At 50.9% G+C, this 25,976-nt stretch overlaps 1 protein-coding gene across 2 annotated transcripts; it reads left to right on the top strand.

Annotated features, from left to right (window-relative positions):
* The first annotated feature begins 608 nt into the window (after positions 1-608).
* Positions 609-25,976, top strand: SMARCB1 (SWI/SNF related BAF chromatin remodeling complex subunit B1). 2 transcript variants are annotated; one of them, XM_079762670.1, is made up of 9 exons: positions 609-902; positions 4,867-5,005; positions 6,677-6,806; positions 10,759-10,896; positions 12,580-12,707; positions 14,339-14,505; positions 18,918-19,108; positions 25,089-25,220; positions 25,644-25,976. In XM_079762670.1, the coding sequence occupies exons 1-9, from the start codon at positions 810-812 to the stop codon at positions 25,681-25,683; spliced, it is 1,158 nt and encodes a 385-aa protein (XP_079618796.1). In that variant the 5' UTR covers positions 609-809; the 3' UTR covers positions 25,684-25,976. The 2 variants fall into 2 exon arrangements, with proteins under 2 accessions (XP_079618796.1, XP_079618795.1); XM_079762669.1 differs by having other exon boundaries at positions 671-902; positions 4,867-4,978.

The raw sequence follows: 25,976 nt of genomic DNA, 5'->3' as shown, positions 1-25,976 counted from the left end.
TGTTTGCCTGGGGTTTCTCTGTGATGGGGACAGAGCTGGGGCTAGGGAGGTGGGAGGGCGGTCTAGTTTCACCACGGGGCTCAGCTTATTGCCAGGCACAAATCGCAAAGTTAAGGAAGGGAAGGAGAAGGATCCTTCCCCTCCAACACTCCTCGGATGCACCAGCCAAACCAAATAACCGCCTGGACCTTGGAATCCTGCCAAGCCAGGGAGCCTGTGCTCATGCTGACCATTCCCACAGCAGGAACAGCTGTGGGCCCGGAACTGTTCCTAGGTGCCCTCTTATGTGCTCAGCAGCGCTGTGTTTTCTGGGTGGGGAAACTGAGGCACAGGTACCTCGGGCCTCCTCCCAGCCTTCAGGCCTCACTTCCTTTCTCCTCCACTGGACAGAGTGCCAGTCCCAGCTGTGAGACTGGGAAGGCCACTGCCTGAGTCTGGGCCTCGGTTACTATTTCCATCTGTGAGAATTCCCCTCGGTATCTCCATTTGGGGAAGCAGTCTGGAAGAGAAACGGGTCTAGGTTCCTTTAAGAGACTCGCGGGCACGCGCCCGGGGCCTTTTGTTTGGGCGGCGGAAGCGCGCGCGTCAGCGTCAACGCCGGCGCATGCGCACGCGCACCGAGGGCGGCCTGGTCGTCGTCTGCTGCGGTAGCTGAGGAGCCCGGCGGCGGCGACGGCGGCGCGAGCGCCCGGCCCGGCCCGCCCTTCGCCTCCCGGCTTCGACTTCCCTCGATTGGGCGCGCCCCGGACACGCCTCAGCCCTCCCGATCCCTCGCATCCCGGCCTCGGCCGCCCGCCTCCGCCGCCGCAATGATGATGATGGCGCTGAGCAAGACCTTCGGGCAGAAGCCCGTCAAGTTCCAGCTAGAGGACGACGGCGAGTTCTACATGATCGGCTCCGAGGTACCGTGCAGCGCGCCCTCCTCCCAGGCCCTCGCCCGCGGGAGCCTCAGGGCGGGTCTGCGCGCTGGGAACGCGCGTCTCCATTCATCGCGGCGGGCGCGCGCGCGAGAGAGCACGCGCGGGGGCGGGGCCTGGAGGGCGGGATCGACTAGGCCCCGCCCCCGGTACCCCTGAGATTCTGGGTTTACTTACCTACCCTGTTCTTGGTAGTCGGGGACGCACCTTGCTGTCAGGGCTAGGGCTGCCCGATGAACCTCTGGTTTCGCGCTAAGGTGGTGCCACACCAGGCAAAGGGAAAGAAACTGGGTGTCTGGGTTAGCCCGTGCGACTCTTGGAGGGAGAGGTTGGAAATCTCACATGCACCCCTCCCCCATTGGTCTATCTGGGATCCCGAAATGGCAGGTTGTAGAGGGGAGGCTTAGTGAGGGCTCATCCACTGTGTTCGTAGCTTTGAGGTGGGGAGGGAGGTGTTTTGACCTTTGTTTACCAGTTTACCAGGGAGGAAATAGGTTGGGAGGAGGATGCTTGCTTTTGGGTGGATAAGGACATCCTATTGCCTTTGGGTGGACAAGGCCCCAGTCCCTGAGCTAGGTCTATCAGCAGTTCAGAAGCAATCGACGCTTTGCGTATCTTGAACTGATTGAATGATTATTACAGGGGAAAGAGCCTAAAGATTTATTTTTATTTAAATATATTTTCATTGATTTTTTACAGAGAGGAAGGGAGAGGGCTAGAGAGTTAGAAACATCGATGAGAAAGAAACATCAATCAGCTGCCTCCTGCACACCCCCCACTGGGGATGTGCCCGCAACCAAGGTACATGCCCTTGACCGGAATTGAACGTGGGACCCTTCAGTCTGTAGGCCGACGCTCTATCCACTGAGCCAAACCGGTTAGGGCTAAAGATTTTTTTTCAATCCTCACCCAAGAATATGTTTCTATTGATTTTAGAGAGAGAGGAAGGGAGAGAGAAACATCGATATGAAAGATGGATCAGTTGCTTCCTGTACGTCCTGGACCAGGGATCGAATCCAAAACCTAGATATGTGCTGCCGAAACCGGTTTGGCTCAGTGGATAGAGCGTCAGCCTGCGGACTGAAAGGTCCCAGGTTCGATTCCGGTCAAGGGCATGTACATTGGTTGCGGGCACATCCTCGATAGGGGGTGTGCAGGAGGCAGCTGGTCGATGTTTCTAGCTCTCTATCCCTCTCCCTTCCTCTCTGTAAAAAATCAATAAAATATATATATTTTAAAAAACCCTAGATATGTGCCCTGACCCGGAATCGAACCCCCAACCTTTTGGTGTACTGGACTTTGCTCCAGTCAACTGAGTCACTTGGCCAGGGCAATCCTAAAGATCTTTAATTCTTACTAGAAGTGACAGCACTTTGTTGAATCAGCTGGACCACTGACTTTAGGAAAACCCTACAACTGTTCCTTCAGTGGTAGTTTGTACTAAGTATATTGTTTTTCCAGATTACCTCAAACTAGCCTTTTTTGGTCTAAAGGAAGTCCCCCGATTGTGTATATTTCTTTTTAAAAAAGAAAAAAATCATGGGTATGCAGTTCAGATGTGTATATCCCAAGCAGTAGAGCCTCTCTCGAGTAACAAGGTAACAAGGTAAGTGCTAATCTTGGAGAGCTAAAGCCATTACAAAATGCCAAGGATTACTACCTCTTGTAACAGATGTTAGTATCAGATGCCAACATTGCATTCCTGTTTGTACAATTTTTGTTGCTTTTTTTTACACTTGAATTAAACCTCATGATGGTCACACTGAGGCTTTCAGGACACCCTGTGATTCCTGGCTTATCTTAGTTGTATTGAATTATGACACCAATGTTGTCAGCATCAGAACATAGTGTTATCATTTTCCACCAATTTTTATAAGATAAAAAAGGCAGGATGCAATAAATTTTTCACATTCTCACATAAATGCTGCTCTTCCAAGATAGCTGTGCTAGGGAAATTGAGCCAGTAAGTGCAGGATACAAAAGGCAGTTGAGTTTCCGTATGTGATAATGGGCAGGTTGTTTAAAGAAACCTTTACCTGGTCTCATGGGCAGGAAAAGCAGTCAGTTCGGCCTTGACTCTGAGTGGGTGGTACTTTTGAAAAGCAAGCTTTCATTTATTGGGTGGAGCAAATTGAGAAGAAGTTTGCAGCCAGGTGGGAAGAACGTCAGGTCCCAGTTCTGCTCTGCCCCTATGTCACGTTTCTCGTGTATAATTAGATGCTTAGACTAGATGGCCTCTAAGATCTTTTCCGTAATACATTTTAGTTTCTAGAAAGTTAACTGCAGTCTTCTCCTTCAGCCCTGTTGCGTGAGAACATTGTCCTGAGACCGAGTCAGTAGACACCCAGAAGGAAGAAGGGAGAGGCAGTTTGCTTTCTGGGGCCTGGCTGAACAATTGTTGGACCTTTGAGGTCTGGGAAAGGTTCAAGATCAGAATGCTGTTCTTTGATATTCTGTAGCTCCTGTGACAGCATTGGGTGGGTGGCCCGCAGACCCCTTTCCCGTGGGAAACAGGCACCATGTTCAGAGAGGTGGGCTGGCCACGCCACCTTTGTGAAGCGGCCTTGGAACAGCACCTGCAGTTGTAGTGAGTGCGCCACTGTTCTGCCATCTGCCGGCAGCTGTATCCACCAAGTGAGAGTCTCAGACCTGAGAGGACTCTAGGAAATTCCCAAGTCTATGTTTTCATTTTACATTTGGAAAACCAGGTCCAGAGCAGACAAAAGATGGTTCAGGAAACACCCAGAAAGGCAGGCCCTGCCCTCTGTGGTCTGAAGGGGCCTCAGGAAGGGTCTAGGAGTCCTGGAACTCTGCAGGACCTGCAAGGCGGTAGTGAGGGGAGTTATCGTCAATGTCTTTTCAAAACCTAATGGAAACTACGTTTACTCTTGGATGGTAACAACACTCAAGCCAGTAATGCGCAGGGTCTGTGCCTACTGTGTGGCACGTGAGGACGTGTGGTTACCTACTCTCACGCTGTTCAGCAGCTCTGGTGGTCAGTCATAGAAATCTTTGATTCATGAAAAACGGAGAAACATTTTTATTTAATAAATGTACTGTGATGGGTAGGTAAGTGGGAAAATAACAGATGTGGTCCTTTGTGGGGTGCAGAGTTGCTGAGCATTTGACAGATAAGTAAGTTGTCCCAGAAAGGGAATGTGACTCCTAGTCCGGGGGAGCCAGCACCTGGCACTCACTCCACCGGCCATCTCTGGCCATGTGATTCAAGTGATCATTTTGGAAAAGTCAGTGAGACATCGGGGTTTCTTTATAAAAACTTTAGGCCTAGATTTTTTTCCTTTATCGAGGAAGTCATACTTTGAGTATTTGGTACAAGCAATCTGAAGCTATTGTTTGGGAAAGTAATGATTTATATAGCACGCTGGTGATTGCCGATAAGTGCTTTTTAAACTCTTCGGAAAATTCCTTTGGTATTCCTGGTTTGAGTTTTGTTACTAAACAAAGCAACAGGGGTCATGGGGGAAATTATCCTGCATCTGTCTAAAATTAAGAGACCTTTTTGGTGTTTATTACATCGTAAAAATATCAAAGTCTTGTTTTAAAGATAAAAGCAAGTCAAAGAGGCCTTACATTCCTGGAAAGTGCCAGAGCGCCTGAGTCCAAAATCAAAATCATTGCAAGCTTCTCCGTGAGCTCTGGGGGCTTCTTGGTGAGCCTGGGGGCCTGCCTCACGAGCTTTGGTCCTGTCGTCAGGATGCAGATGTTGTTGTCCCCGCCTGGAGGGGGCCAGATGTGGGCCAGATGTGCACTGCTGTTGAACCCTTGATGTCAGCAGGATCTGTTTTTATTGCTGCCGAAAGCCTGGTGCCTGGTGGCCAACTCAAGGCCTGTTTGTCCATCACTTGATGCAGCGGAGCCTCTGCACCAGGATCCTGCCCTCTGGGTGGAGACGTGACCCTCATAATGAGCCTTCTTGCTTTACTCATAGGTGGGAAACTACCTCCGTATGTTCCGAGGTTCTCTGTACAAGAGATACCCCTCACTCTGGAGGCGACTAGCCACTGTGGAAGAGAGGAAGAAAATAGTTGCATCGTCACATGGTAAAAAAACAAAACCTAACACTAAGGGTGCGTCTTCACGAGGGTTTGTAAACCTGTTTCAAAACCACTCGCTTATGTCATGAAGATAAAACGTTTTCACTCCAGAGTGTCTTCACTGCAGCCCTGACCTTAGCGTGGCAAGGAGCATCCTAGGGGCAGGGCACGTGCAGCGCAGGCAAGAACGTGGCTCCAGGGAGCCAGTGGCGGTCCTTTACCAGGTATTTCCAATGGGACCAGAGGGCGTATTAGGGGGGTCGGGCCGGAACAGTAGTGGGTGCTGTGAAGACATGTTGGTCTCAAAACGTTTTAGGAATGCTGTGATGCTCTGCCATCTGCCGTGGCGTACCGCCATAGTCATCCTTCATGCAGCCCGAGCGGCGGGTGGTGACCCCAGCTCCCACTCCCCTCTGGGGCTTTCACCGCTTCGCTTCTTAGAGCACATCCATCCCATAGCATTTCATCTGGCAGCCAGTGTGCTAGAGCTCATGTGCATGTCCCTGCTTGTTGTGCCTGAGGTGTGCCTGGGGCAGGCGAGGCGAGCAGCCCGACTCCAGTGACGGGAGAGGCACTGGCGTGCTTCAGCCGTGGCAGCTCTGTGCAGGGCGAAAGGATGCTCTTCCATCCACCAGGAAAGGCTCATGTCCATTTGGGTTTGGACACAGCACAATGTTCAGCAGATGGTGAAAGTGCTTCCCACTTGGCAATGGCCCCTTGTAGAGAGCTGCGTGTGCGTGTGCATGTGTATGCATGTGTGTGTGTGTGTGCATGTGTGTGTGAGAGAGAGAGAGAGAGAGAGAGTGAGAGCATGCTTTGCAATCTGTCCTGTTTGGTGTGTCTATAGGTGCTGCTGTGGTCTTGTCCACTGTGGACAAAGTAGTGGTTCTTTTAATGCAGGAGCCGGAGCTTTTTTTAATCTGCTGCTATAACATTTCCACTCACTTTAAAGTCTCCTTTTTGTCCTCCCTCCGCCCCCAGTGGAGTGCCAGGCACTAACGCAGTGAGTCCCAGCTTTGCTTTGCCCTCCGCAAATCTCCGAGGAAGCCTCGGGGACTCTTCCGCCTTGTGCTTTGGAAACACCTCCCCCATAACTGCTTTGTTTCTCCAGGAGAAGCCAGGCTGGACCCGCAGACAGGTAGCAGCTCTTGACCCAGGTTTCCTAGAAGAGCTATGAGTCGAGTTGCCTAGAATCTGTCCCGCTTCCCAGACAGTATTGACTGGCCCAGGGCCAGGAGTTCATGTTCGGCGTGAAGCAGCTCTTTCCAACTCTCTGGGCTCTTGTTTTAAAAGAAAAGTCTTTTTCATCTTTCATTCCATCTCTCCACTTTGCTTCGTGTTGTGACTGCAGTGGTGTCAGACCTCTTCCCACTGGTGTTATACTCTGGAGCCTTCTTCTCTCCCGAGAGCCCCTGCTGGCTGTGCTGTGCTGCACCTGCCGCCGCCTTTCCTCTGTGCCTGGAGCCAGTGCTCCTGGGACTAATATGTCCAAGGAAACCCTCAGAGTGTTTACCCAGTAGGACCTCTAAGTGAAGCGCTCAGTCCAGACTGCCCTTTTGGAAGAGGCCCGCATTCAGCAGTAGTAAGGTTGACACCTGCTTTTCTCACCTCCTGCATGTGAGGATCTTGATGTGCTGCATCTACTGGCTACTGCTGGTCGCTGCCCCACCGGCGGGGTGACCACAGCTGTGTCTCTGGTTACAGATCATGGATACACAACCCTGGCCACCAGCGTGACTCTGTTAAAAGCCTCAGAGGTAGAAGAGATTCTGGACGGCAATGATGAGAAGTATAAGGCCGTGTCCATCAGCACGGAGCCCCCCACCTACCTCAGGTAACAAACCCCTGGCCAGGCGTGCTCGTGCGACACCTGCGGGTACTATTTTTCTCATACTCCAGAACTAGTTGGTGTTAAGTCAAACCAAAATACTTTTCTTTTTTCCTTTTTAAAAAAAATATATTTTTATTGATTTCAGAGAGGAAGGAAGAGGGAGAGAGAGAGATAGAAACATCAATGATGAGAGAGAATCATTGATCGACTGCCTCCTGCACATCCCACACTGGGGATCGAGCCCGCAACACGGGCATGTGCCCAGACCAGGAATTAAACTGTGACCTCCTGGTTCATAGGTCAACGCTCAACCACTGAGCCATGCCAGCCAGGTACCAAAATACTTTTCAACACTCTATCCACTGTGCTTATATATCATCCTGGCCAGGTTTTTAAGTTTCTTGTCTTTGGAATTTTCTAAAAAACCTAAGCCAAGTCTTGTATTATGGAGAGGGGCTAATAATGCTTTAAAAGTGGGACTCATCTGTCAGAAAAATTAGTGACCCAGACAAAGTCACAAAACAAACAAACAATAGACTTGAATGTATAAATTTAGAACCTTTAAAAGAGTGTTTATGGTAACATTTAAACAGGAAAGTAATCGGAAAGTTGTTATGTTGTAGAAAGACTCTATTCATTCAGATTTATAAGGAAACTTGAATACCCCAATAGATAAATAGGTAAAGGGTGGTCCACACTGGAAGTACAAAGAATAAACAAACACGGAACGATGTTTGTCCTCGTGTGTAATTTTAAAAATTCAAAGTAAGAAAATAAAATCGCACCCTGGCCGGTGTGGCTCAGTTGGTTGGGTGTTGTCCCATGCACCAGGAGGTTGCTGCTTCAAAATTCTGGTCAGGGTACATGCCTGGGTTTTGGGCTCAATGCCCTGTGAGGGGCATGTGGGAGGCGGTCAATCGATGTTGTGCTCTCGCATTGATGTTTCCCACCCTTCCTCTCTCTAAATTTAAATATATATATGGTTGTTGTTGTTGTTAATCCTCACCGAGGCTATTTTCCCATTGATTTTTAGAGAGAGTGGAAGGGATGGGGGCGAGATAGAGAGAAACATTGATGTGAGAAAGACACATTGGTTGGTTGATTCCGCACTTGCCCCGATCAGGGCTAGGAATTGAGTCTGCAACCAAGGTACGTGCCCTTGACTGGAATCGAACCCGGGACCCTTCAGTCCGCAGGCCAATGCTCTTATCCACTGAGCCAAACCAGATAGGGCTCAGCATGATCTTTTTGTAAAGCGTTGTGACATCAAACTTTTGTGTGTGTGTGTGTCTCTGGCTTGTTAATTTCACCCCTGGGAATTTGTCCCAGAGAAATAATTTAAAAGAACACTTCTACCAACAAAAACCATATATATACAGAGATACCCTTGGGAGCGATAATGGGAAACATGGATCAACTAGAGTATCCAGCCTTAGGGAGAGGCTGAGTGAGTGAAGGTGCTCACTGGAATGAACTACAATGTAACTGTATATCGTAATTAAGTAGACTGCAGCAACCAAAGACGGGATTCACATGCCTGAGCCCCACGGATGCCTGCCCTGTGCTTTCAGTTCTCAAGCAAACCTGCATTCGTATGCACCAAACCCCAGAAGCACTAAGGGAGTTGGAGAGTGTTATTTTATTTGTTTTTTAAATATATTTTTATAGATTTTAGAGAGGAAGGGAGAGGGAGAGAGAGAGAGAAACATCAGTGACATCCTGGCACGCCCCACACTGGGGATCAAGCCCACAACCCAGGCATGTGCCCTGACCCGGAATCTAACCCTGACCTCCTGGTTCATAGGTTGATGCTCAACCACTGAGCCACACTGGCAGGGCTGGATTGTTTTGTGTGACACGGTTTTTTCCAATTTGCTCTCAACTTTCCTATTGGATTGTTTGTATAATCCTCCCTCCCCACTGCCCCTGGAAAATGGTGGCACACATCCAACCTGGCCAGCGTTATAGATGTGTGCGCTACAGATTTCTCCCCCTGCTCCCACCCCCAGGGATGTGGTAAAACACAAGGATGGCTAGACTTTCCCAGGGAAGTGGCAGAAGGAAATTAAGTACATATGGATGGGACTTTCAAGTCTGTACACATCAGCTGGGAAACTTTTATGGGGCGATAAACACTTTCTTAATGATCGTGTCATTTGAGGAACAGCTGAGGGAGAAAGAATTGGGGGGTAGCGGGGAGGAGGTAAAGGTTTGAAGGAGGCTGCTTTGCGCTTTGTCAGGCTTTATGCTCAGGAAGCGCCTTCTCACTGTCTAGTCAGCCCCATGGGAGGACTGGCACCTCCCCCCCACCTCACTGAGCAGGTCAGGCAGAGGCTGGCTGCCCCTCTCAGGCAGACCTCCTGGCAGTGGAAGAAGCTTGAATTACATGACTCATAGCCTCAGAGTCTGTGCATGGCTGTGGATTCATGCTCACTGTGTCTGTGACATAACTTTGCAGAGCGGCCCAGACTGGAAATGCGTGAGATTGCTACTGAGTTAGGGTAGGATTGGCTCTAGGAGGCTCGGAAAAGAGGTGGTGTGCTAGACCCGAGGCTCCAAGTACAGGCCCAGTGGCACCAGCATTGCCCCTGGACGTTGTTAAGAATTCATGTTCCCAGGCCCTCCCCAGAGATGGGGATTGTTTGATCTGGGTGGGATTCAGGAATCTATTACTTAAATGTTTGTGCTCTAAGTGAGTCTGGGTGGCCAGTGGGCCCAGATGGGCTGTGGTGGGGATCCTGGTCTTGTTGCCCAGCTCTAAGCCCTGGCCAGATTAGTTCTGTGTTTCCCATTTCCCCAGGTCTCTCATATAAGGTGAAGGCTGATCATTAGATCTAACAAGACCTGGGTACGGGAGACTTGGTGGAGTCCTGGCCAAGGTGCCGTGAATCCCTCTCTGGCCCTGCCCTCAATCAGGGATGTTCCTGGACCTCAGCATCTGAGTGTGAGTGGCCCCAGTTTCAGAAGATAAAAGAGTTAAAGGGCCCGGGTCCGGGCCCAGGCAGGTCATGGCCACCACCTCTGCCCTCCACGACCCATGAGGAGGGCAAGGGCTGCCAGCTGTGTCTCTGGCCCTCCTGAGAGGGCACTGGCAAAGCAGCAGGAAATCCAGCGGTTGCTGTATTCTCTGCGTTGTAGCCGTTGTTGAAGAAGATTGGTGCAGGTGTTCATATGGGTGAATTACACACAGTCGCTGCCCTCACCTTGCTCGTCATCTCATTGGGGAAGGCTGCCCCGAGGATGGTACAGGGACTCAGAGCACAGTGGGAACCCGAGCACGCAGCCTTCTATAAGACATGGGCTGCTTAAGTTACTTTGAGTGTCTGCTGGTCTGGAAGCCCAGAGGCCAGCAGGGTTGCCTAGGCCACAGGCTGGCCTGCATGTTTAAATAATAGTCTGATCATGTCTCTTCCTGCTACAAACCCCCGGGACTCCCAGCCATCTGCTGAGTACAGTCAGTCTCGCACAGAACACGTCAGCCCCTGTAATTGGGACCCTATCTGTGTCCCATGTTTCCAGCCCCGTCAGGCCCGCAACCTGCTGCCTCTTCCCTGCTGCTGTCTGCTCCTCCTGAAATGCTTTCTCCCCTCCAGTCATCCCCACCCCGGTGAACCCAACTCAGTGTTTAAGGCTCCACTCCTCTGGAAGCCTCCTCCTTACAGTGCTTCCATGGAGCCATGCCCAGCACATAGCATGCTAAATTATGGCTCGTGCCCTGGGCCGGGCGCTGCTCTGCCATGGTGGGGCCCCTTTGCATTCTTCTAGCTTGGTTACCTCCAAGCAGGTGCTGGTGGGAGCCTAGGGAACAGACACCTGCAGAGTCTGGGGTGCACAGAAGCTCCCACTGGGGCCTGGAGCCCAGCAGGGGTGCAGAGGGCATCTGCTGACCACGACTTGCTACCTGGTGGTGGTTTGGGCTCAGAGACTGAGTGGGAGATTTCCCATGTCTTTCCAGGGAACAGAAAGCAAAGAGGAACAGTCAGTGGGTGCCCACCCTGCCCAACAGCTCCCACCACCTAGATGCTGTACCGTGCTCCACGACCATCAACAGGAACCGCATGGGCCGCGACAAGAAGAGAACCTTCCCTCTCTGGTGAGCGCACTTCACCCTTTCCACTGAGTCCACCTTAGTGCTCAAATGTATTTTCATCTCCTCCCCCCCTGAAAAACACTCTTACTCTGTGTTCCCCAAAATGCCACGCTGCCTTCTCCATGATACTGTTTTCCCTCAGCTTGCAGGGTGCTAGTCTCTAGCTTGCTCCAGCCCCCCAACTTTGCCTGTTTTAGTCTCACCAGTCTCGTATTTTCCCCGGGACCTTCAGTAGAATTCCCGGGGCCGTAGTTCTTGGACCTTTTCTCATGGTTTCAGATGCCATTCACGTGACTCCTGCTGTGTTCGTTCCCTGTGACTGCTGAAACAAATCGCAACAAACTGAGTGGCTTAATACAACACAGATTTATTCTCTCATAGTTTTGGAGGCCAGGAGTTTAATTGAGCCAGAATCAAGGTGTTGGCTGGGTAGCAATTCTGGGGCCTCTGGATGAGAATCTGTTTCTGTCTCTTCCAGCTTCTGGTGGCTGCTGGCATTCCTTGGCTTATAGCCACAGTACCAGTCTCTGCTTCCCTGGTCCCATGGCCTTCTGGGTGTGTGTGAAATCTCTCCCTGTTTATCTCTTATAGCAGGACACTCCTGCTATAATTTAGGCCCTCTAGGATAATTAATCTCCTCTCAAGATCCTTAACTTAATCACTATGCAAAGCACACACACACCCCTTTTGCCATATAAGGTAATGGTCAAGGTTCCAAGGATTAGGACATAGCTATCTTTTGGGGATTAGGACATAGCTATCTTATTTTTCAAGCACCAGCCCCACATTCACCTCTACAGCCCAGCCTCATTCACTGCTTGCCAGTATCTTTTCTTCTCCTTCTCTCCTCCTTCCCTCCCTCCTTTTCCATCCTTCCATTTCTATTTGAATGTCACTTTCTCAGGGCTGCCTTCACCCTTAGAATGGCCACTCCTCCCCGTCCCTTTTCTGTGTTTCCCAGAGCATTTGTGTCTGGCATATGGTATGCTTTTCTTGTTTGTTTGTGGTCCTGCCCCAAGCTCCGAGAGCAGTTCTCAGCCCTGTGTATTCCGCAGATGCCCTTAGGCTTCCCATGTCCTCCAACCTCCCCACATCTCTTTCCTCTTGGTCTTCTTAAAATCCAGACATGACCATGTAAAGCCCTTGCTCAGTCCTCCTGGACTCCCTTAGGTAGAGGCTGGATTCCGCAGCCGAGATGGAGAACCGTTGGCAGCTTGACCCCGTAGTTTCCCGGTGCCTCACAAGCTGCTCCCCCATCTAACCTCTACCCCACCTTCCGTGTTCTGGCTGCTGCTACCCCAGCAACTCCTTGCTTCTCCTTGTTCCTTGGCCTTTGCTCAGGTATTTCCTCTTTTGGAAATACCTGTCCTTTCCCACAGCTTTCTGTAAAGGTCCTGCCTGCTTTGGGGCTTAAATCTCCTTCTTTCAGAGTATGCCTAGGTCTTGTCCACTGCTCAAGCCAGCAGCTTTTCCTCTCTTTCCCCTGTGTTCATGAAGTGTGGAGCTCTGCCCCTGTGGCTCGTGACCCCTGCTGTCCTGGTCTCTGCTGACTCAGCCCTTAGTTGACAAGGCCCCTAAGAAGTGGGCTTCCCCCTTGGCCAGGTTTGCAGTGATCCATGGTGTAGAGAGGGAGCCCCGGGGGGACTCATAGCACCCCTTGCTGACTTTGCTGCCATTTACTTCCAGCTTTGATGACCACGACCCAGCAGTGATCCACGAGAATGCGTCCCAGCCTGAGGTGCTGGTCCCCATCCGGCTGGACATGGAGATTGATGGGCAGAAGCTAAGAGATGCCTTTACCTGGAATATGAATGGTATATGGGGCTCTGTACAGCCCAGACAAGCCACTGTACAAACACTCCCCTTTCATGCCTGATGCCTTTTGGGTGGGTTGTGGATTCTGAACACAACAATCAAAGCATTGTGGCATTTAGAGCGTGTGGACTTTGGGTTCAAATTCTCCTTCTACCACAGTTTATTTTATTTTATTTTTTTTATTGATTTCAGAGAAGAAGGGAGAGGGGGAAGAGATAGAAATATCACTGATGAGAGAGAATCATCAATCGGCTGCCTCCTGCACTCCCCCTACTGGGGATCGAGCCTGCAACCCAAGCATATGCCCTGACCAGGAATCAAACTGTGACCTCCTGGTTCATAGATTGATGTTCAACCACTGAGCCACACTGGTCGGGCAAAAGGTTAATTTTTTAAAATGCTATGGACAATGTACTCATAGATTACTTAGCCTGAGCACTTTAGCTTTCTGCTGCAATCTTCAAAATAAACTACATTTGCTTGTTTTTTGAGTTATTGAACATAGGTTGGCTCAGTGTTCCAGGTTTGTCCTGATGGTGCCGTTAGGACACTTGGTCTCTAGCACTTCTCCTGGGCTAGTGAGGAAATAGTGGGGTCGAGTATCTGTTAAGCAGAGCTGGTTCTTGATAATGGAATCATGCTATTTGCTCATGAGGGAATTCATTCTTGGCTTTTTTTGTCTATGGCTCATCCCAGAGTTTTATATGATCATTAAGGTTTGGGTTATGAGAATAGGGCAGAATGGGGAGAAAAGCATTTGATTGCACAGTACCTTGCTATAGCCTGACTAGTCACAGATAGTCCCTGTGAGCTCATGCCTGGCACACTTACGTTTCCAGGATCCACACACACCTCTGTGCTTGTCAACTTGTTGAGTGTATATGCTACCCATAGAGTTAGAAACGGAGGGAAGGTCTGTAAAAAGCCATACGCAGCCTAATACTATCTCTGAGGGATATTTCTACTGGTGAGGAAGAGGTGGATTGACGATCATCTGCTCCATCCTTCAGTGGGAACTGGCCTCAAAGTGCCTTCTCCAGAAGGAACCTGTGTTCGTTTGCTAGGGCTGCCATAAAGTCCCACACTTGGGGGCTTAAACAACAGAAATGTATTTTCTCCCAGATCTGGAAGCTAGAAGTTGAAGATCAAGGTGTTGGCAGCATTGGTTTCCTCTGAGGCCTCTCCTTGGTGTGTAGATAGCTGTCTTCTCTTCACGTGGGGCTGCCCTGCTTGCTGGGTCAAGAGGAGAGGAGAGTGTGGACATGACACATCAGCTCTGAAGTGCCTTTGCTTCCCCTCTTCCCAAACATCTCATTGGTTAGAACTGATCGAGTGTGTAGCGGTGTAGCGGTGCCTGGGAGCGGGGAGAACCTGGTATGGGGGAACACTTAGGGCCTTGACCACCCTGGGGGTGTGAAGGAGGTAGCGTATGAGGAATGATGGACAGAAAGGAGTGTTCATCCTCTGCTTCTTTCCCCTGATGGATGGAGGGCCACCCGTCCCCATCTTTATCCTTATCTTCATCTGAGGTTTGGCAGAGGAGGAAGGAGTAGGGGGAGGTCAGGGCTGAGAATGCTGAGGTTAGGCCCTGCAATTTGTTGACAACCTCTGCCCTCATACCTGATTACAGAGAAGCTGATGACTCCTGAGATGTTTTCAGAAATCCTCTGTGATGATCTAGATTTGAACCCATTGACGTTCGTGCCAGCTATCGCCTCTGCCATCAGACAGCAGATTGAGTCCTATCCCACGGACAGCATCCTGGAGGACCAGTCAGATCAGCGTGTTATCATCAAGGTAGGCAGCTCCTCTCCATGTGCCAGGGCCTTCTTTATCCTGTGTGTGGTGGGGCATGGGACACTGAAGGTGCATGGAGCCGTCAGTGAAGCCTGTGGGACGGTGCTCCTGGAAAGCTGTCTGCGATAGCATGTGGCTCTGCTTACTACCCAGGAAGGGTAGGCCTGACTTCTCTGAGTATGGTATCACATTCCAGGCATATTCAAAGGAGATGAAGCCAGCTGATGGGCAGAGGGGGGAAGCCCACAGATGAGCACACGGCCATACTCTTCCCAGAGGCTGGTTGGGTCGAGCATACCCCTTTCTGTCTCAGTAACCCGCCACAGTCCTGGGGTAGATGCTGCCTCATCCGCTGTGTTACAGGTGAAGTGGGTACATAGCCATGGCCGGTTTGGCTCAGTGGATAGAGCATTGGCCTGCGGACTGAAGGGTCCCAGGTTCAATTCTAGTCAAGGGCACATGCCTGGGTTGCAGGCTTGATCCCTAGTGGGGAGCATGCAGGAGGCAGCTGATCAATGATTCTCTCTCATCATTGATGTTTCTATCTCTCCCTCTCCCTTCCTCTCTAAATCAATAAAAATATATTTTAAAAAAAAAGGAGTGGGCACACGGAAAGGTTAGGCCATCTGCCCCAAACTGCCCACTTGAGAAGTGGTAGACTTGGGATTTGGGGCCAGGCCTGCCTGCTACAAAGCTTGCTTGGTGTGAAGTGGTATCTCATTGTGGTTTTGATTTGCATTTCCCTGTTGTTTAGTGATGCTGAATATTTTTTCCTGTGCTTATTGGCCATTTGTATATCTTCTTTAGAGAAATGTCTATTCAAGACCTTTGCCCAACTTTTAATCAGGTTTGTTCTTTTGTTGGGTTTTACAAGTTCTCTATATCTTCTACATACCAATCCCTTATCAGATATGTGATTTGCAAGTATTTACTCACATTCTGTGAGTTACCTTTTTATTTTTTTGATGAAGTCCAATTTTTCTATTTTTCTCATTTGTTGCCTGTTTCATCTATTTTTCTAAGAGTTTTATCATTTTAGTTCTTACATTTATGTCTTTCATCAATTTTGGGTTAACTTTTGTATATGGTGTAAGGCAAGCACGTCAAACTCATGGCCCACGGGCCACGTGTGGCCCACAACGAATATTTTTGCGGCCCAGCCAATATAACAGTTGTAAGAAACGTTTTAATAAAAATTTCATAAGGTAATTTTTACAATATCCTGTTATACATAATCCTATATAATAAAAGCATAGTATGCAAATTGTCCCCTCAACGAAGGGCTCGTCCGAAAGTTTGACCAGATGGCAGGGCCGGCAGGGGGAAGGGAGGGAGTACCTCACCAGCAGCCGGCAGCCGCTAGGGACCCTACCAGTGCATGTATTTTGTGCACTGAGCCTCTAGTTATTAATAACGGACTACAATGTTTGCTAATGACTGATTACTATAATCGTGTTGCATTCATTTTCCTTACGTGCTTTACGAGCAGGCGCACCATTTCTCTCCAGTAATACTAGCAGCGAATATTTCAGCAGCCAGTTGCCATGTCATTAGTCTTGTACTGACTTGTTTGGTGTGTGCAACAGGAAATATTTCGCTTTCAGAGAACAAGAGAAATAGGTTTATTTGCGTTACGTGTATTACTTTGTGCACTTATTCAGTGTCTGGTAAGTTAATGTTTAAGAAAAAGTATTAATTTTTATTAAAGTGTCTATTATTTTATATTAATGATGACTCATTTATTTCAGCCCTTTGTATTCAGCATGTCTCTATTGAAATAAACCTATGTTTCTATGAAAATTGAAGCTTTTGTTTTTTTGTGGCCCACATAAACTTAAACCTTGTTTATTTGGCCCGTGTTAGCCTTTGAGTTTGACATGCTTGGTGTAAGGTTAGGGTCCAGCTTCATTCTTTTGCATGTGGATATCCTGTTTTTCCAGCATTGTTTGTTGAAGACTGTTTTTTTCTCCTGTTCAATGGTCTTGGTGCTCTTGTTGAAAATCATTTGACCATATATGCAAGGGTTTATTTTGGGGTTCTCTATTCCATTGGCTTACATGTCTGTCTCTGTGTCAGCATCACACTGTTTTGATTACTGTAGCTTTACAATCAGGAAGTGTGAGTCTTTGTTGTTCTTTTTCAAGATTGTTTTGGCTGTTCAGGGCTTAGATTTCATATGAATTTTAGGATGGATTTTTTTCTACTTCTACTAAAATAAATTGTTGGGATGTCTTTTATTTATGACTTCTTTAATTGCTTTCAGCATTGTTTTGTAGTTTTCATTGTACAAGTCTTTTATCTCCTTGGTTAAGTTAATTCCTAAGTATTTTGTTCTTTTTAATGCTATTTTAAATGGATTTGTTTTCTCAATTTTCTTTCCAGATTGTTCTTTGTTAGTGTATAGAAATGTAGCTGATTTTTGTGTTTTGACTTTATATTCTGCTAGTTTGCTGAATTTATGTATTAGCTCTAACTTTTTTAATGTAATCTAGCGTTTTTTACATATGAGATTCTATCATCTGTAAACAGAGACAACTCCTTCCTTTACAGTTTGGGTGCTTTTTAAAAATATATATTTTTATTGATTTCAGAGAGGAAGGAAGAGAGAGAGAGAGATAGAAACATCTGTGATGAGAGAGAATCATTGATCGGCTGCCTCCTGCAAGTCCTCCACTGGGGATCGAGCACACAACCCGGGTATGTGCCCTTGATCAGAATTGAACCTGGTAGCCCTCAGTTCGCAGGCCGACACTATCCACTGAGCCAAACCGGCTAGGGCATTGGGTGCCTTTTATTTCTTTTTCTTGCCTACTTGCTCTGTCTAGAAATTGTAAGAGCAGGCATCTTGTCTAGTTCCTGGTCTTAGAGGAAAAGCTTTTAGTCTTTCACTGTTAAATACAGATTCACTGTGGGTTTTCCATGTATGGATTTTATTATGTTAAAGTAGTTTCCTTCTGCCCTAGCCAGTTTTGCTTAGTGATTAGAGCATTAGCCCAAGGATTGAAGGGTCCTAGGTTCGATTCTGGTCAAGGGCACACACTTTGGTTGAAGGCTCGACCCCTGGCCCCGGTTGGCAACCAATTGGCGTGTACGGGAGGCAACCAATTGATGTGTCTCTCACATCAATGTTCTTCTCTTTCTGTCACTACCCCTCTCGTCTACTCTCTCTGAAAAACAATGGGAAAAAATATCCTCTGGTGAGGATTAACAACAACAACAACAAAAAAGAGGTTTCCTCCTATTTCTAGTTTCTTGAGTGTTTTTGTCCTGAAAGGGTGTTGAATTTTGCCAAATGCTTTTTCTGTATCCAATGAGATGATCATTTGGTTTTATTCTTCATTGATCAGTTTTCGTATTGAACCATCCTTGTACTGCAGGAATAAATCCCATGTGGTGGTGGTATGTAATCCTTCTAATATGCTGCTGAATTCAATTGGCTAGGATTTTGTTGAGGATTATTGCATCAGTGCTCATAAGGAATATTGCTCTATAGTTTTCCTTTCTTGCAATGTCTGGCTTTGGCATTAGGGCAATAAATTATGAAGTGTTGCCTGCTCTTCACTTTTTTTGGCAGAATTTGAGAAGGATTGATGGTAGTTCTTATTTAAGAATTCACCAGTGAAGCCATTAGGTCCAGGGCTTTTCTTTGTCAGGGTTTTGATTACTGATTCAGTCTCCTTGCTAGTTAATTACTTTGGAGAGAATTTATTGTTCTTAGCCTGCTTCAGTTTTACATTATGGCCAACTACCAGAAAAAGGGCACAGTTGGGAAAAGGGGGATGTCATGGGAGAGAAATGGGGGAGTGTTGGGTATAATAGTAGGAGCCTCTCTCATGTTCCTGTGTGTAGCCTGTTACCTCTGGAGCATGGCCCTGAGGACCCTGCTCTGTGCTGCATCTTTGTCCTATAACTTTAGTGAGGACGTGGCCTTAGGGAGTTAGCCACATCCAACCACATGGCTCCGAGTGGCCAGGGTCAGCCCCCCACAGGGTCCTCATGAGTCTGACCATCTGGCTTCCCTCGTATATTTCTCAGAATTGAGTGTCTTGTTGTTGTTGTCCTGATGGGGCTTGTAGGCAGCCATACAGAAAGTTGTCAGGCAGTTCAAACTCGGCTGGGGCTGCCACCTGCTCCCTGACTGGAGGCTTTCTTGGTGACTGGACAGTTGTCAGCTGTGGGAGCCCTTCAGGTGCTCCAACCCACTGTGATCCCTACCCACGGGATGCCCTCATCTGGTGGGCTATTGGGAGTCTGTCCCCAGATTGGGTTTCCTGCCTGGCTTGGTGGTGTGAGGGCTTGTCTGCTCTGGGGTCAGACACCGTTGGCTCAGAGCGAGCTGTCCCCTTTCTCACAGTGCCTCTGTTGGGCGGGTTCTGACTGTTCTAACTTGGGTTCTTCGGTTCTGGCCCCAGCTGAACATCCATGTGGGGAACATCTCCCTGGTGGACCAGTTTGAGTGGGACATGTCAGAGAAGGAGAACTCGCCCGAGAAGTTCGCCCTGAAGCTGTGCTCGGAACTGGGACTAGGCGGGGAGTTTGTCACCACCATCGCCTACAGCATTCGAGGACAGCTGAGTTGGCATCAGAAGACCTACGCCTTCAGGTAGGATCACGATGAGTCTCTCTGTCATTCCTCTGCAAACCTGTTTTTGGGAAAAGACTTCTCTCCCTGTGCATCGTGATGACTCTGGGATTTTCTGGAGCTTCGCAGTACGGTTTGGCCTTGGACAGCCTCGCTCCTTCTGCCACCTCTTATGTCCCAGAAGCCGGGCTTCCCCCGAACACTGCCCATCATGGAGGGGGCATCTAAGGAGATGGGGTATCTGCCCCCTTTGTCCTCTACCCACCCCGCACTGCCCTGGGCCGCACTCCGGGCCAGCAGCCCCTCTGCGGCCCTCATACCCCTCCGTCCTCCTCTCTGCACTCTTGCCCACACTGCCTCTGTCAGGGTTGCACCCCAGAATTCTTCATCTGATGGACTTGCATTCTGTCTCAAACACGGGCTCCTCCATACTGCCCTCCTGGCTCACAGAGCCAGGGAATCCTCCCGCTGCTGCTTTTACTGTTGCATCTCGCCATCATGCAGTCAGAGGCCCGTTGATGAGCACCCACACTGGCCAGACCCCGTACTAGTGCCCTGGAAGATAAAGAGCCAACTTCAGGCTGCCTGCGAAGGTGGAAGTGTAAAGAGAACATTCCAGTCCAGTGTCCTATGTGCTAGGGTCGGGGGTGGACAGACATGGCCTTCCTGCTGCTTTTGGCCCTGCAGTGAGAAACGGGCCTGGCAGGAGGTAGGACTTGGGAGCGTTAACTAAGTAGTGATGCCTGCCTGCCTCAGGACTGTGCCGTCAACCAACCCCGTCCCTTGAGCTCCTCTTTCACATTTGGATGGTGTGTGGGTGGGGGGTGCGGGGCCTAAGTATCCCTGCATCAAAACAGGATGTTAGAATTTATTCTGCTCATGAAACTGTCATCATCCACATGTGGTGGTCATTACTTGGAGACTGCGCTTAAACGCTGCATGAGGAGCAAGTATGAAGGTCTTTCTGCAAAGACATAACAATTAATGGGGCTCGTGAGTATGTTTGTGTGTCAGCTGGTTCTCCCAGAATCCCAAGAGACAGCTTTCTTATGGCTTCCTGTAAATGTGAGCAAGAGAGAAGGAATGATCGTACGCCACAGGACTTGAGGTTCCAGGCCTTGGAGACTCTGAGCCCCGTGGGGGTCTGTGCTCCCAGCATCCAGGCTGACACGGCACATCCGGCACCTCCCGTAACCCTCCAGCAGCCCTGCCAACCAGGTGGTCCTGGCCCAGAGAGGAGAGGGGCGGTGGTGTCTGCCCACATCTCCCTCTTCCTGTGGGGGGCATGCTCGAGGTGTGTCAGTGCCTGTCTCTCTACTCTTCGCCGGAACCAAGGCCACTGGGTCTAAGACCAGTTTAGCACGGCCTTGCTTCCCAGAGCCGACCCTGAGGTCCTGGGAGGCAGTGACATTTTGCAGGTCTTAGGAGTGACATCAACACCGAGTACCTCATTCCCCACATGCTGATTGAGTCAGAACACACGTTCTGACTGGCAGGTGCAGGGGTGGGGGTGTCACGCTCTCAGCAGCAGGACCCTGAGGGTGTTGACACATGTTGCGCCATCCTCCTGCTCTGACCTCCAGGTGAACCGAGCCTTGAGCCTCAAGACGTCAGCAGTGTGCCAAGTAGCTCCAGAGCAGGTGCCCCTCGGGAGCCCATGGTGGTGGCAGGTCAGGACTGACAGACAGATCCCTCCCTTATCTCAGCAGCCAGTTCATGGATTCCGGTTTTGTGGATGGGGAGCGTCACAGACCTCCGTCCCACCTCAGTCTCTAGTGCTTAGGGTGCAGATTTCACATCCTCAGGATTGAAGGCAGGGCCACCCCACGGGACCAGGGGGAGCACATTCCTCTGCAGCAGCCTTGGCAGCCAGGCAGGAGGGGTATGGCCTGGTGTGTTTTCCCAGCTTACCAGGCCTGTGAGCTCTTCATCTTGGGCCCAACCTATTGGTTAGTGTGCAGAGAGCTCCAAGACAGGAAGAGTTGCCTTTGGTCAGGGCTGGCTTGTCACAGGCTTCATCGCTCGGGACAGAACTGCAGTGAGCCAGGAGAGTCCTGGCCTCCTGCCAGTGCCTGGCTGTGGTGCCCTTCTCAGTGATGGCACTGAGTCGTGTCCATGGTAGAGCAGGGGCAAGATGCCCACAGTCGGGAACCAGGACAGAGAACAGGCTGCTTCCCTTCAGCAAGTGGGATGGGCTGGCCTGATGCAGGTGAATGTGGAGTGGGGCACGTGGGGAACATGGGTGTGTGGCAGATGGGTTGGGGCCCCTAAGCTCCTAGAGGACAGAGCTAAACTAGGTTGTCATAGATGTTGGAAGCCAGCGGAATGGGGTCAAAGAGACCGTGAGTAACAGGAAGGGGACAGGGCTTCATCGAGAGGGGACTGGGCTGAACAGAGCGTGTGAGGGTGTCAGACATTCACCGAGACATGTGAGGAGAGTTGCATCTAGCAGAGTTAACTGGCACCTCCAGGCCAGCCTGTGCCCCAGGCTGGACACCGAAGAAAGGTGTCCTAACCGAGGAGACTTGTGTGCGTGGTCATGAGGCACCAGAGGCTGCACACACAGGGAGCGAGAGAGAGGGTAGGAGGTGGTGGGAGGTCTAGAACTAGGGTGAGGTGCTGGCAAGAGGAAGTCAGGACAGGTAAATAGATGGGACCTGGCAGCTAGTCCTGATGGGAAACAGAGAGATAGTTACTGGAGCAGCATCAGGGTTGGAGACACCAGTCACTTGGGATTGGTTGACTATGAGCCACTGAGGTTACTCCTAGAGCTCTGCTCACCTGCCCTGGCAGCGGAGTATGTATGTGAGCGTGGAATTACTGGGTCATGTGACTATGTTAGCATTTTGAGAATCTGTCGGACTGCTTTCCAAAGTAGTTGCACCATTTTCCTTTCCCACCAGCAGTATGAGAGTCGCAGCTTCCCTACATCTTCACCAACGTTTATCTGACTTAAAAAAAAAATGTTTTTATTGACTTTACTGATTTAAGAGAGAGAAAGAGAAATATCAATGAAAGAGAGAAAGATCAATCAGTTGCTTCCTGCACACTCCCGACTGGGGATTGAGCCACAACCCGGGCATGTGCCCTGATTGGGAATGGAACTGGCAACCTCTTAGTGCACGGGAGAACTCTCAACCAACGTAGCCACACCGGCCAGGGTTATCTGACTTGTTTATTCTAGCCGTCCTGTTGGGTGGGGGTGAGGTGGTTTTGACTTGCATTGCCCTAATGACTGGTGATCTTGAGCATCTTTTCATATGATTGGCATTTGTGTATCTTCGTTGGGAAAATGGCTATTCCAGTCATTTGTTTCCTTCCAGTTTTTTGTTGTTGTTTTTATAATTGAGCTTTAAGAGTTCTTTATGTAGCCTAGATACAAGTCCCTTATCAGATACATGATTTACAACTATTTTCTCCCATTTTGTAGCTTTTCTTTTCACTTGTATTATTGTGCTCTAAAGTACACGAGTTTTACATTTTGTTATCTATTTTTCCTTTTGTTGTGCTTTTAGTGTCACGTGTAAGAAACCATTGCTTAACCCAAGGTCTTGTTGTCTCAGCACCATTTGTTGGAAAGACTGCTTTTTCCTCATTGAGTGGCGTGGCACCCTTGCCAAAAGTCAGTTGATCTTGAACAGGAGGGTGACATCAAGTTCTGTGTCCTCCTCCCCCTCCCAGTTGAGTGGCTGCGGGCAGGCCGTTTCCCTTGTCTCATTTACACAGTGGGCATAGAAATGCTTCTCAGCTGGTCTGTGTGTCACGTGAGGTCATAAAAGTGCGATCACATTGAAAATTAACCTCAAGATCCTGTATCATCAGTCCTGGTCTGTCACCAGTCCTGGTCCCTCTGGGGCCTCAAACATGGCCTTGCCTGCCTGGGCTCTGGGTCCCCACCTGGACACTGTGGGGTGTTAGGGCCCCTGAGTCATAGTTCCCTTCGAGGGGTGGGAGGCAGGGTGGGTCTGTGTCTGTGTGTCCTCCCCCAAACCGGAGTCAGGCCTGCTGGCTCCTGGCCCATTCTTGTTTTGAGCAGTTCTTATTTTAGAACAACCACTGGAGTGGAATCTTCCCAAGCCCAGGGGGTAAACAAAGGGACTCCAGGACCGACGCACCAGCTCTTGTTTAAATTAAGAGGAAAGCATGTTTTCTTCCCCTCCGTGCGGGCTTGGCGCCTTTCCTGTCTGCCCCCTGACAAAGGCAGTTGGTAGCCCACGAGGTGAGGAGTGATGTTTGGGTCTGTGACACCAGCTCAGGCCGGACACCAGCTGTCAGGAGTGATTGGGAGAGATTGGCCCCAGGGTACCAAGGGGTGGGGGCCGGCGCTGCCGTCACTGGCCTCAGAGTCACCAGCAGGAGCTCAGGCTTCTGGGCCTGATTCAAGAGGTGAGCCCCACTTCTGCAGGGGAGCCAGGGCCAGCTCCGGGCTGTGGTGGCAGCCTCAGCCTGCACCCTGAGCTGGGTCATTGGTGCACCTGGTGTCCGAGACCCCAGGCAGGAGGGCAGCACAGGGAGGTCTGCCCCAGGCTGCCCCCTCGTGAGGCTGGGGCTCTCAGTCAGGCCTTGGTGGGCGCCCCTCTCTAGCCAACCACTCACGTGACCTTGGGCACAGGCTTCAGGGGGCTGTGGAAGAAGGCCCCCGGCCCCTAGGAAGCTCCCTTGGGCTGTGTGCTGGCTGCTTTAACAAGCCAGACCCTCTGAAAATCCCTCCTGATGTCTTCCCTATTTTCCAGATGAGGCATCAAAACCATGGCCGCCCTCAGGGGCCTATCCTGTTTTATCCCATCACTGCCCACCAGGCACCTCCCTGGGCCTTGCCTGCCCTGCTCCTCCTGGAGCTGGTGGTGCTCTGCAGGGCTCCCGGCCTTGATGAGCAGGCTCCTGGCAGGCTGCGGGAGAGCAGGGCAGGCCTTCCCTGGGCTGAGCCTCAGGGGAAAGGTGCAGCCGCCCAGCTGGAGGAGAGAGAAGAGGGCCTGGGGAGGCTGGAGTGGTGACCTGGGGAAGGGCGGGAGAGGATTACAGTTAGGGCCATGCTCTGAAGCTTGTCTGCCAGTCCAGGGGTTTGGGCTGTCTGCCCTGAAGGTAGGAGGCACACAGCCCCTCCTGGCAGTTGTGGCTTCCATGCCTCCTCAGGCTCCCCTGGTGCTCCTGCGCCTCCCTGCCTCCCCTCCTCTCCCCACTCCATGCCTTCATAGCCTTTGCCTAGGCTGAACCCCCCACCCCTCCCCCACCCCCGCCGCTGTGTCCACTTGGAAAAGGATGCACAGGTGGCCCTGGGGTGAGGGACCCCAGAATAAGGTGGACGGGGATGTGGGTTTGGGGCCTAGCTCTCTGCCCTCAGCAAATAGTCCAGCCTCTCTGGAGTTGATTTCACCCGTGAAGTGGGCTGGGAGGCAAGTGTATGGGACATTCAGGAGCAGGCTGGCCCAGCGGACTCGCAGTGAGGGGTGTCCAGGACTCTTGGGTAGCCCCTGCTTTGTCTCTCCTTTCACCCTCCATCTGTCTTCCTGATTGGTGGTCCTGGCTCTGGGCGCTGAGCAGTGCCAACAGCCCTCCCTTTCCCCCAGCCCAGTGATAGCAGCTGGCCTAGCCGCACTGCTCTGTCCAGGGAACCTCCTCCATAGCGAACGCCCCTCTTCTGTCTCAGACCCAGAGACGCTAAGGCGGCAGCCGAGAGCCTGCTGCTTTGAAGAGAAGCCCAGGGTCATGGGGGCAGCACGCTGAGGCCAGGAGAGGTTCCTGGCATCTCTGCCTTGAGGCGCGGCGACAGGACCATCCCCGCTGCCCCTGTCAGGAGTGCTGCTTCCAGGAGCTGAGCGTGGAAATGGGCCCAGCTGGGAGGGGGGGGGGGGCGGGGGGGGAGAAGCAGGGAAGGCCCAGCCTTACCACCATGCCCTGGCCCAGCGTTCCCTCTGTTGGTGGGCCAGAGGTAGACAGTCGTTTTGGGGGCCTTTCCAGCTGTTCTGTGAACTAGCACTTTTCTCTCCCCTCACCATCCCAGTGAGAACCCCCTGCCCACGGTGGAGATTGCTATCCGGAACACAGGGGATGCTGACCAGTGGTGCCCGCTGCTGGAGACCCTGACGGATGCCGAGATGGAAAAGAAGATCCGTGACCAGGACAGGAACACGAGGTACTCTCCCCGCCCCCCAGAACCCCTGCAGCTGGCTCTGCCCACAGGCACCATCTTCCAGGCAGGCACAGAACCATCACTTCCCCTGTGACCAGTTTCCTTCTGGCAGGGCGCCTGGTGCCCCTAGGGTGCAGGTTTCAAACCCGGCATGGAGCAAAAGCAAGCCCTGAGATTGGGTCTGACCACAGCCCAGACCCAGGTTTCAGGACCCCTGAGGAGGTGGGCAGGGCCTGAGCAGGCAGGTGAGAGGACAGTTTCAGGGCCCAAGCAGCACATGGTCAAGGCCACGGGAGGGGAGGGACTCGGAATCCCACCCACCATGTCCTGTCTGTTTCCACTCCTGCTGCCCTAGAGAGCCCTGGGGGATGGCAGTGGCCCAAGGCTGGGAGCTGGCCCCGGGTCACCACCCTTTCCTCCCTGCAGGCGAATGCGGCGTCTCGCCAACACTGCCCCAGCCTGGTAACCGGCCATCAGTGCTCGGCTGTGTGGGAGCGTTCAGAAGATCAACCTGTCTCTCCATCTTCTGGCAAAGAGGGAGGCGAGGGGCAGCCCAGGGCCACCTGAGGAGCATGGGCAGCGGGGAGGCTTCCGGGTCGCCCTCCCCCAGCACACTTCCATTGGCTGAGCCCTGGTCCCCGCCCCCACCTCTGACCAGGAAGAGGCTTCACTCTGGGTTGTGTTTTGTTTTTGCATAGGAGCCCCAGGAAGGGCTAGCAACACTTTTTAAATAAAAGGCAACCGGTCTTGTTCCATTTC

Source organism: Cnephaeus nilssonii, assembly GCF_951640355.1.
Source record: "Cnephaeus nilssonii genome assembly, chromosome: 22".
NCBI classification, from domain to species: domain Eukaryota; kingdom Metazoa; phylum Chordata; class Mammalia; order Chiroptera; family Vespertilionidae; genus Cnephaeus; species Cnephaeus nilssonii.
Note: the sequence above shows the minus strand (reverse complement) of the source record. Positions and strands in the feature narration are given on the sequence as shown.

Bases quoted from the DNA above. Each gene is read 5' to 3' on its own strand.
- SMARCB1 (XM_079762670.1), top strand. From the start codon at position 810: ATGATGATGATGGCGCTGAGCAAGACCTTCGGGCAGAAGCCCGTCAAG. The intron at 6,807-10,758 runs GTAACAAACCCC...ATGTCTTTCCAG, and splicing joins GAGCCCCCCACCTACCTCAG to GGAACAGAAAGCAAAGAGGA. The intron at 14,506-18,917 runs GTAGGCAGCTCC...TTCTGGCCCCAG, and splicing joins ATCAGCGTGTTATCATCAAG to CTGAACATCCATGTGGGGAA.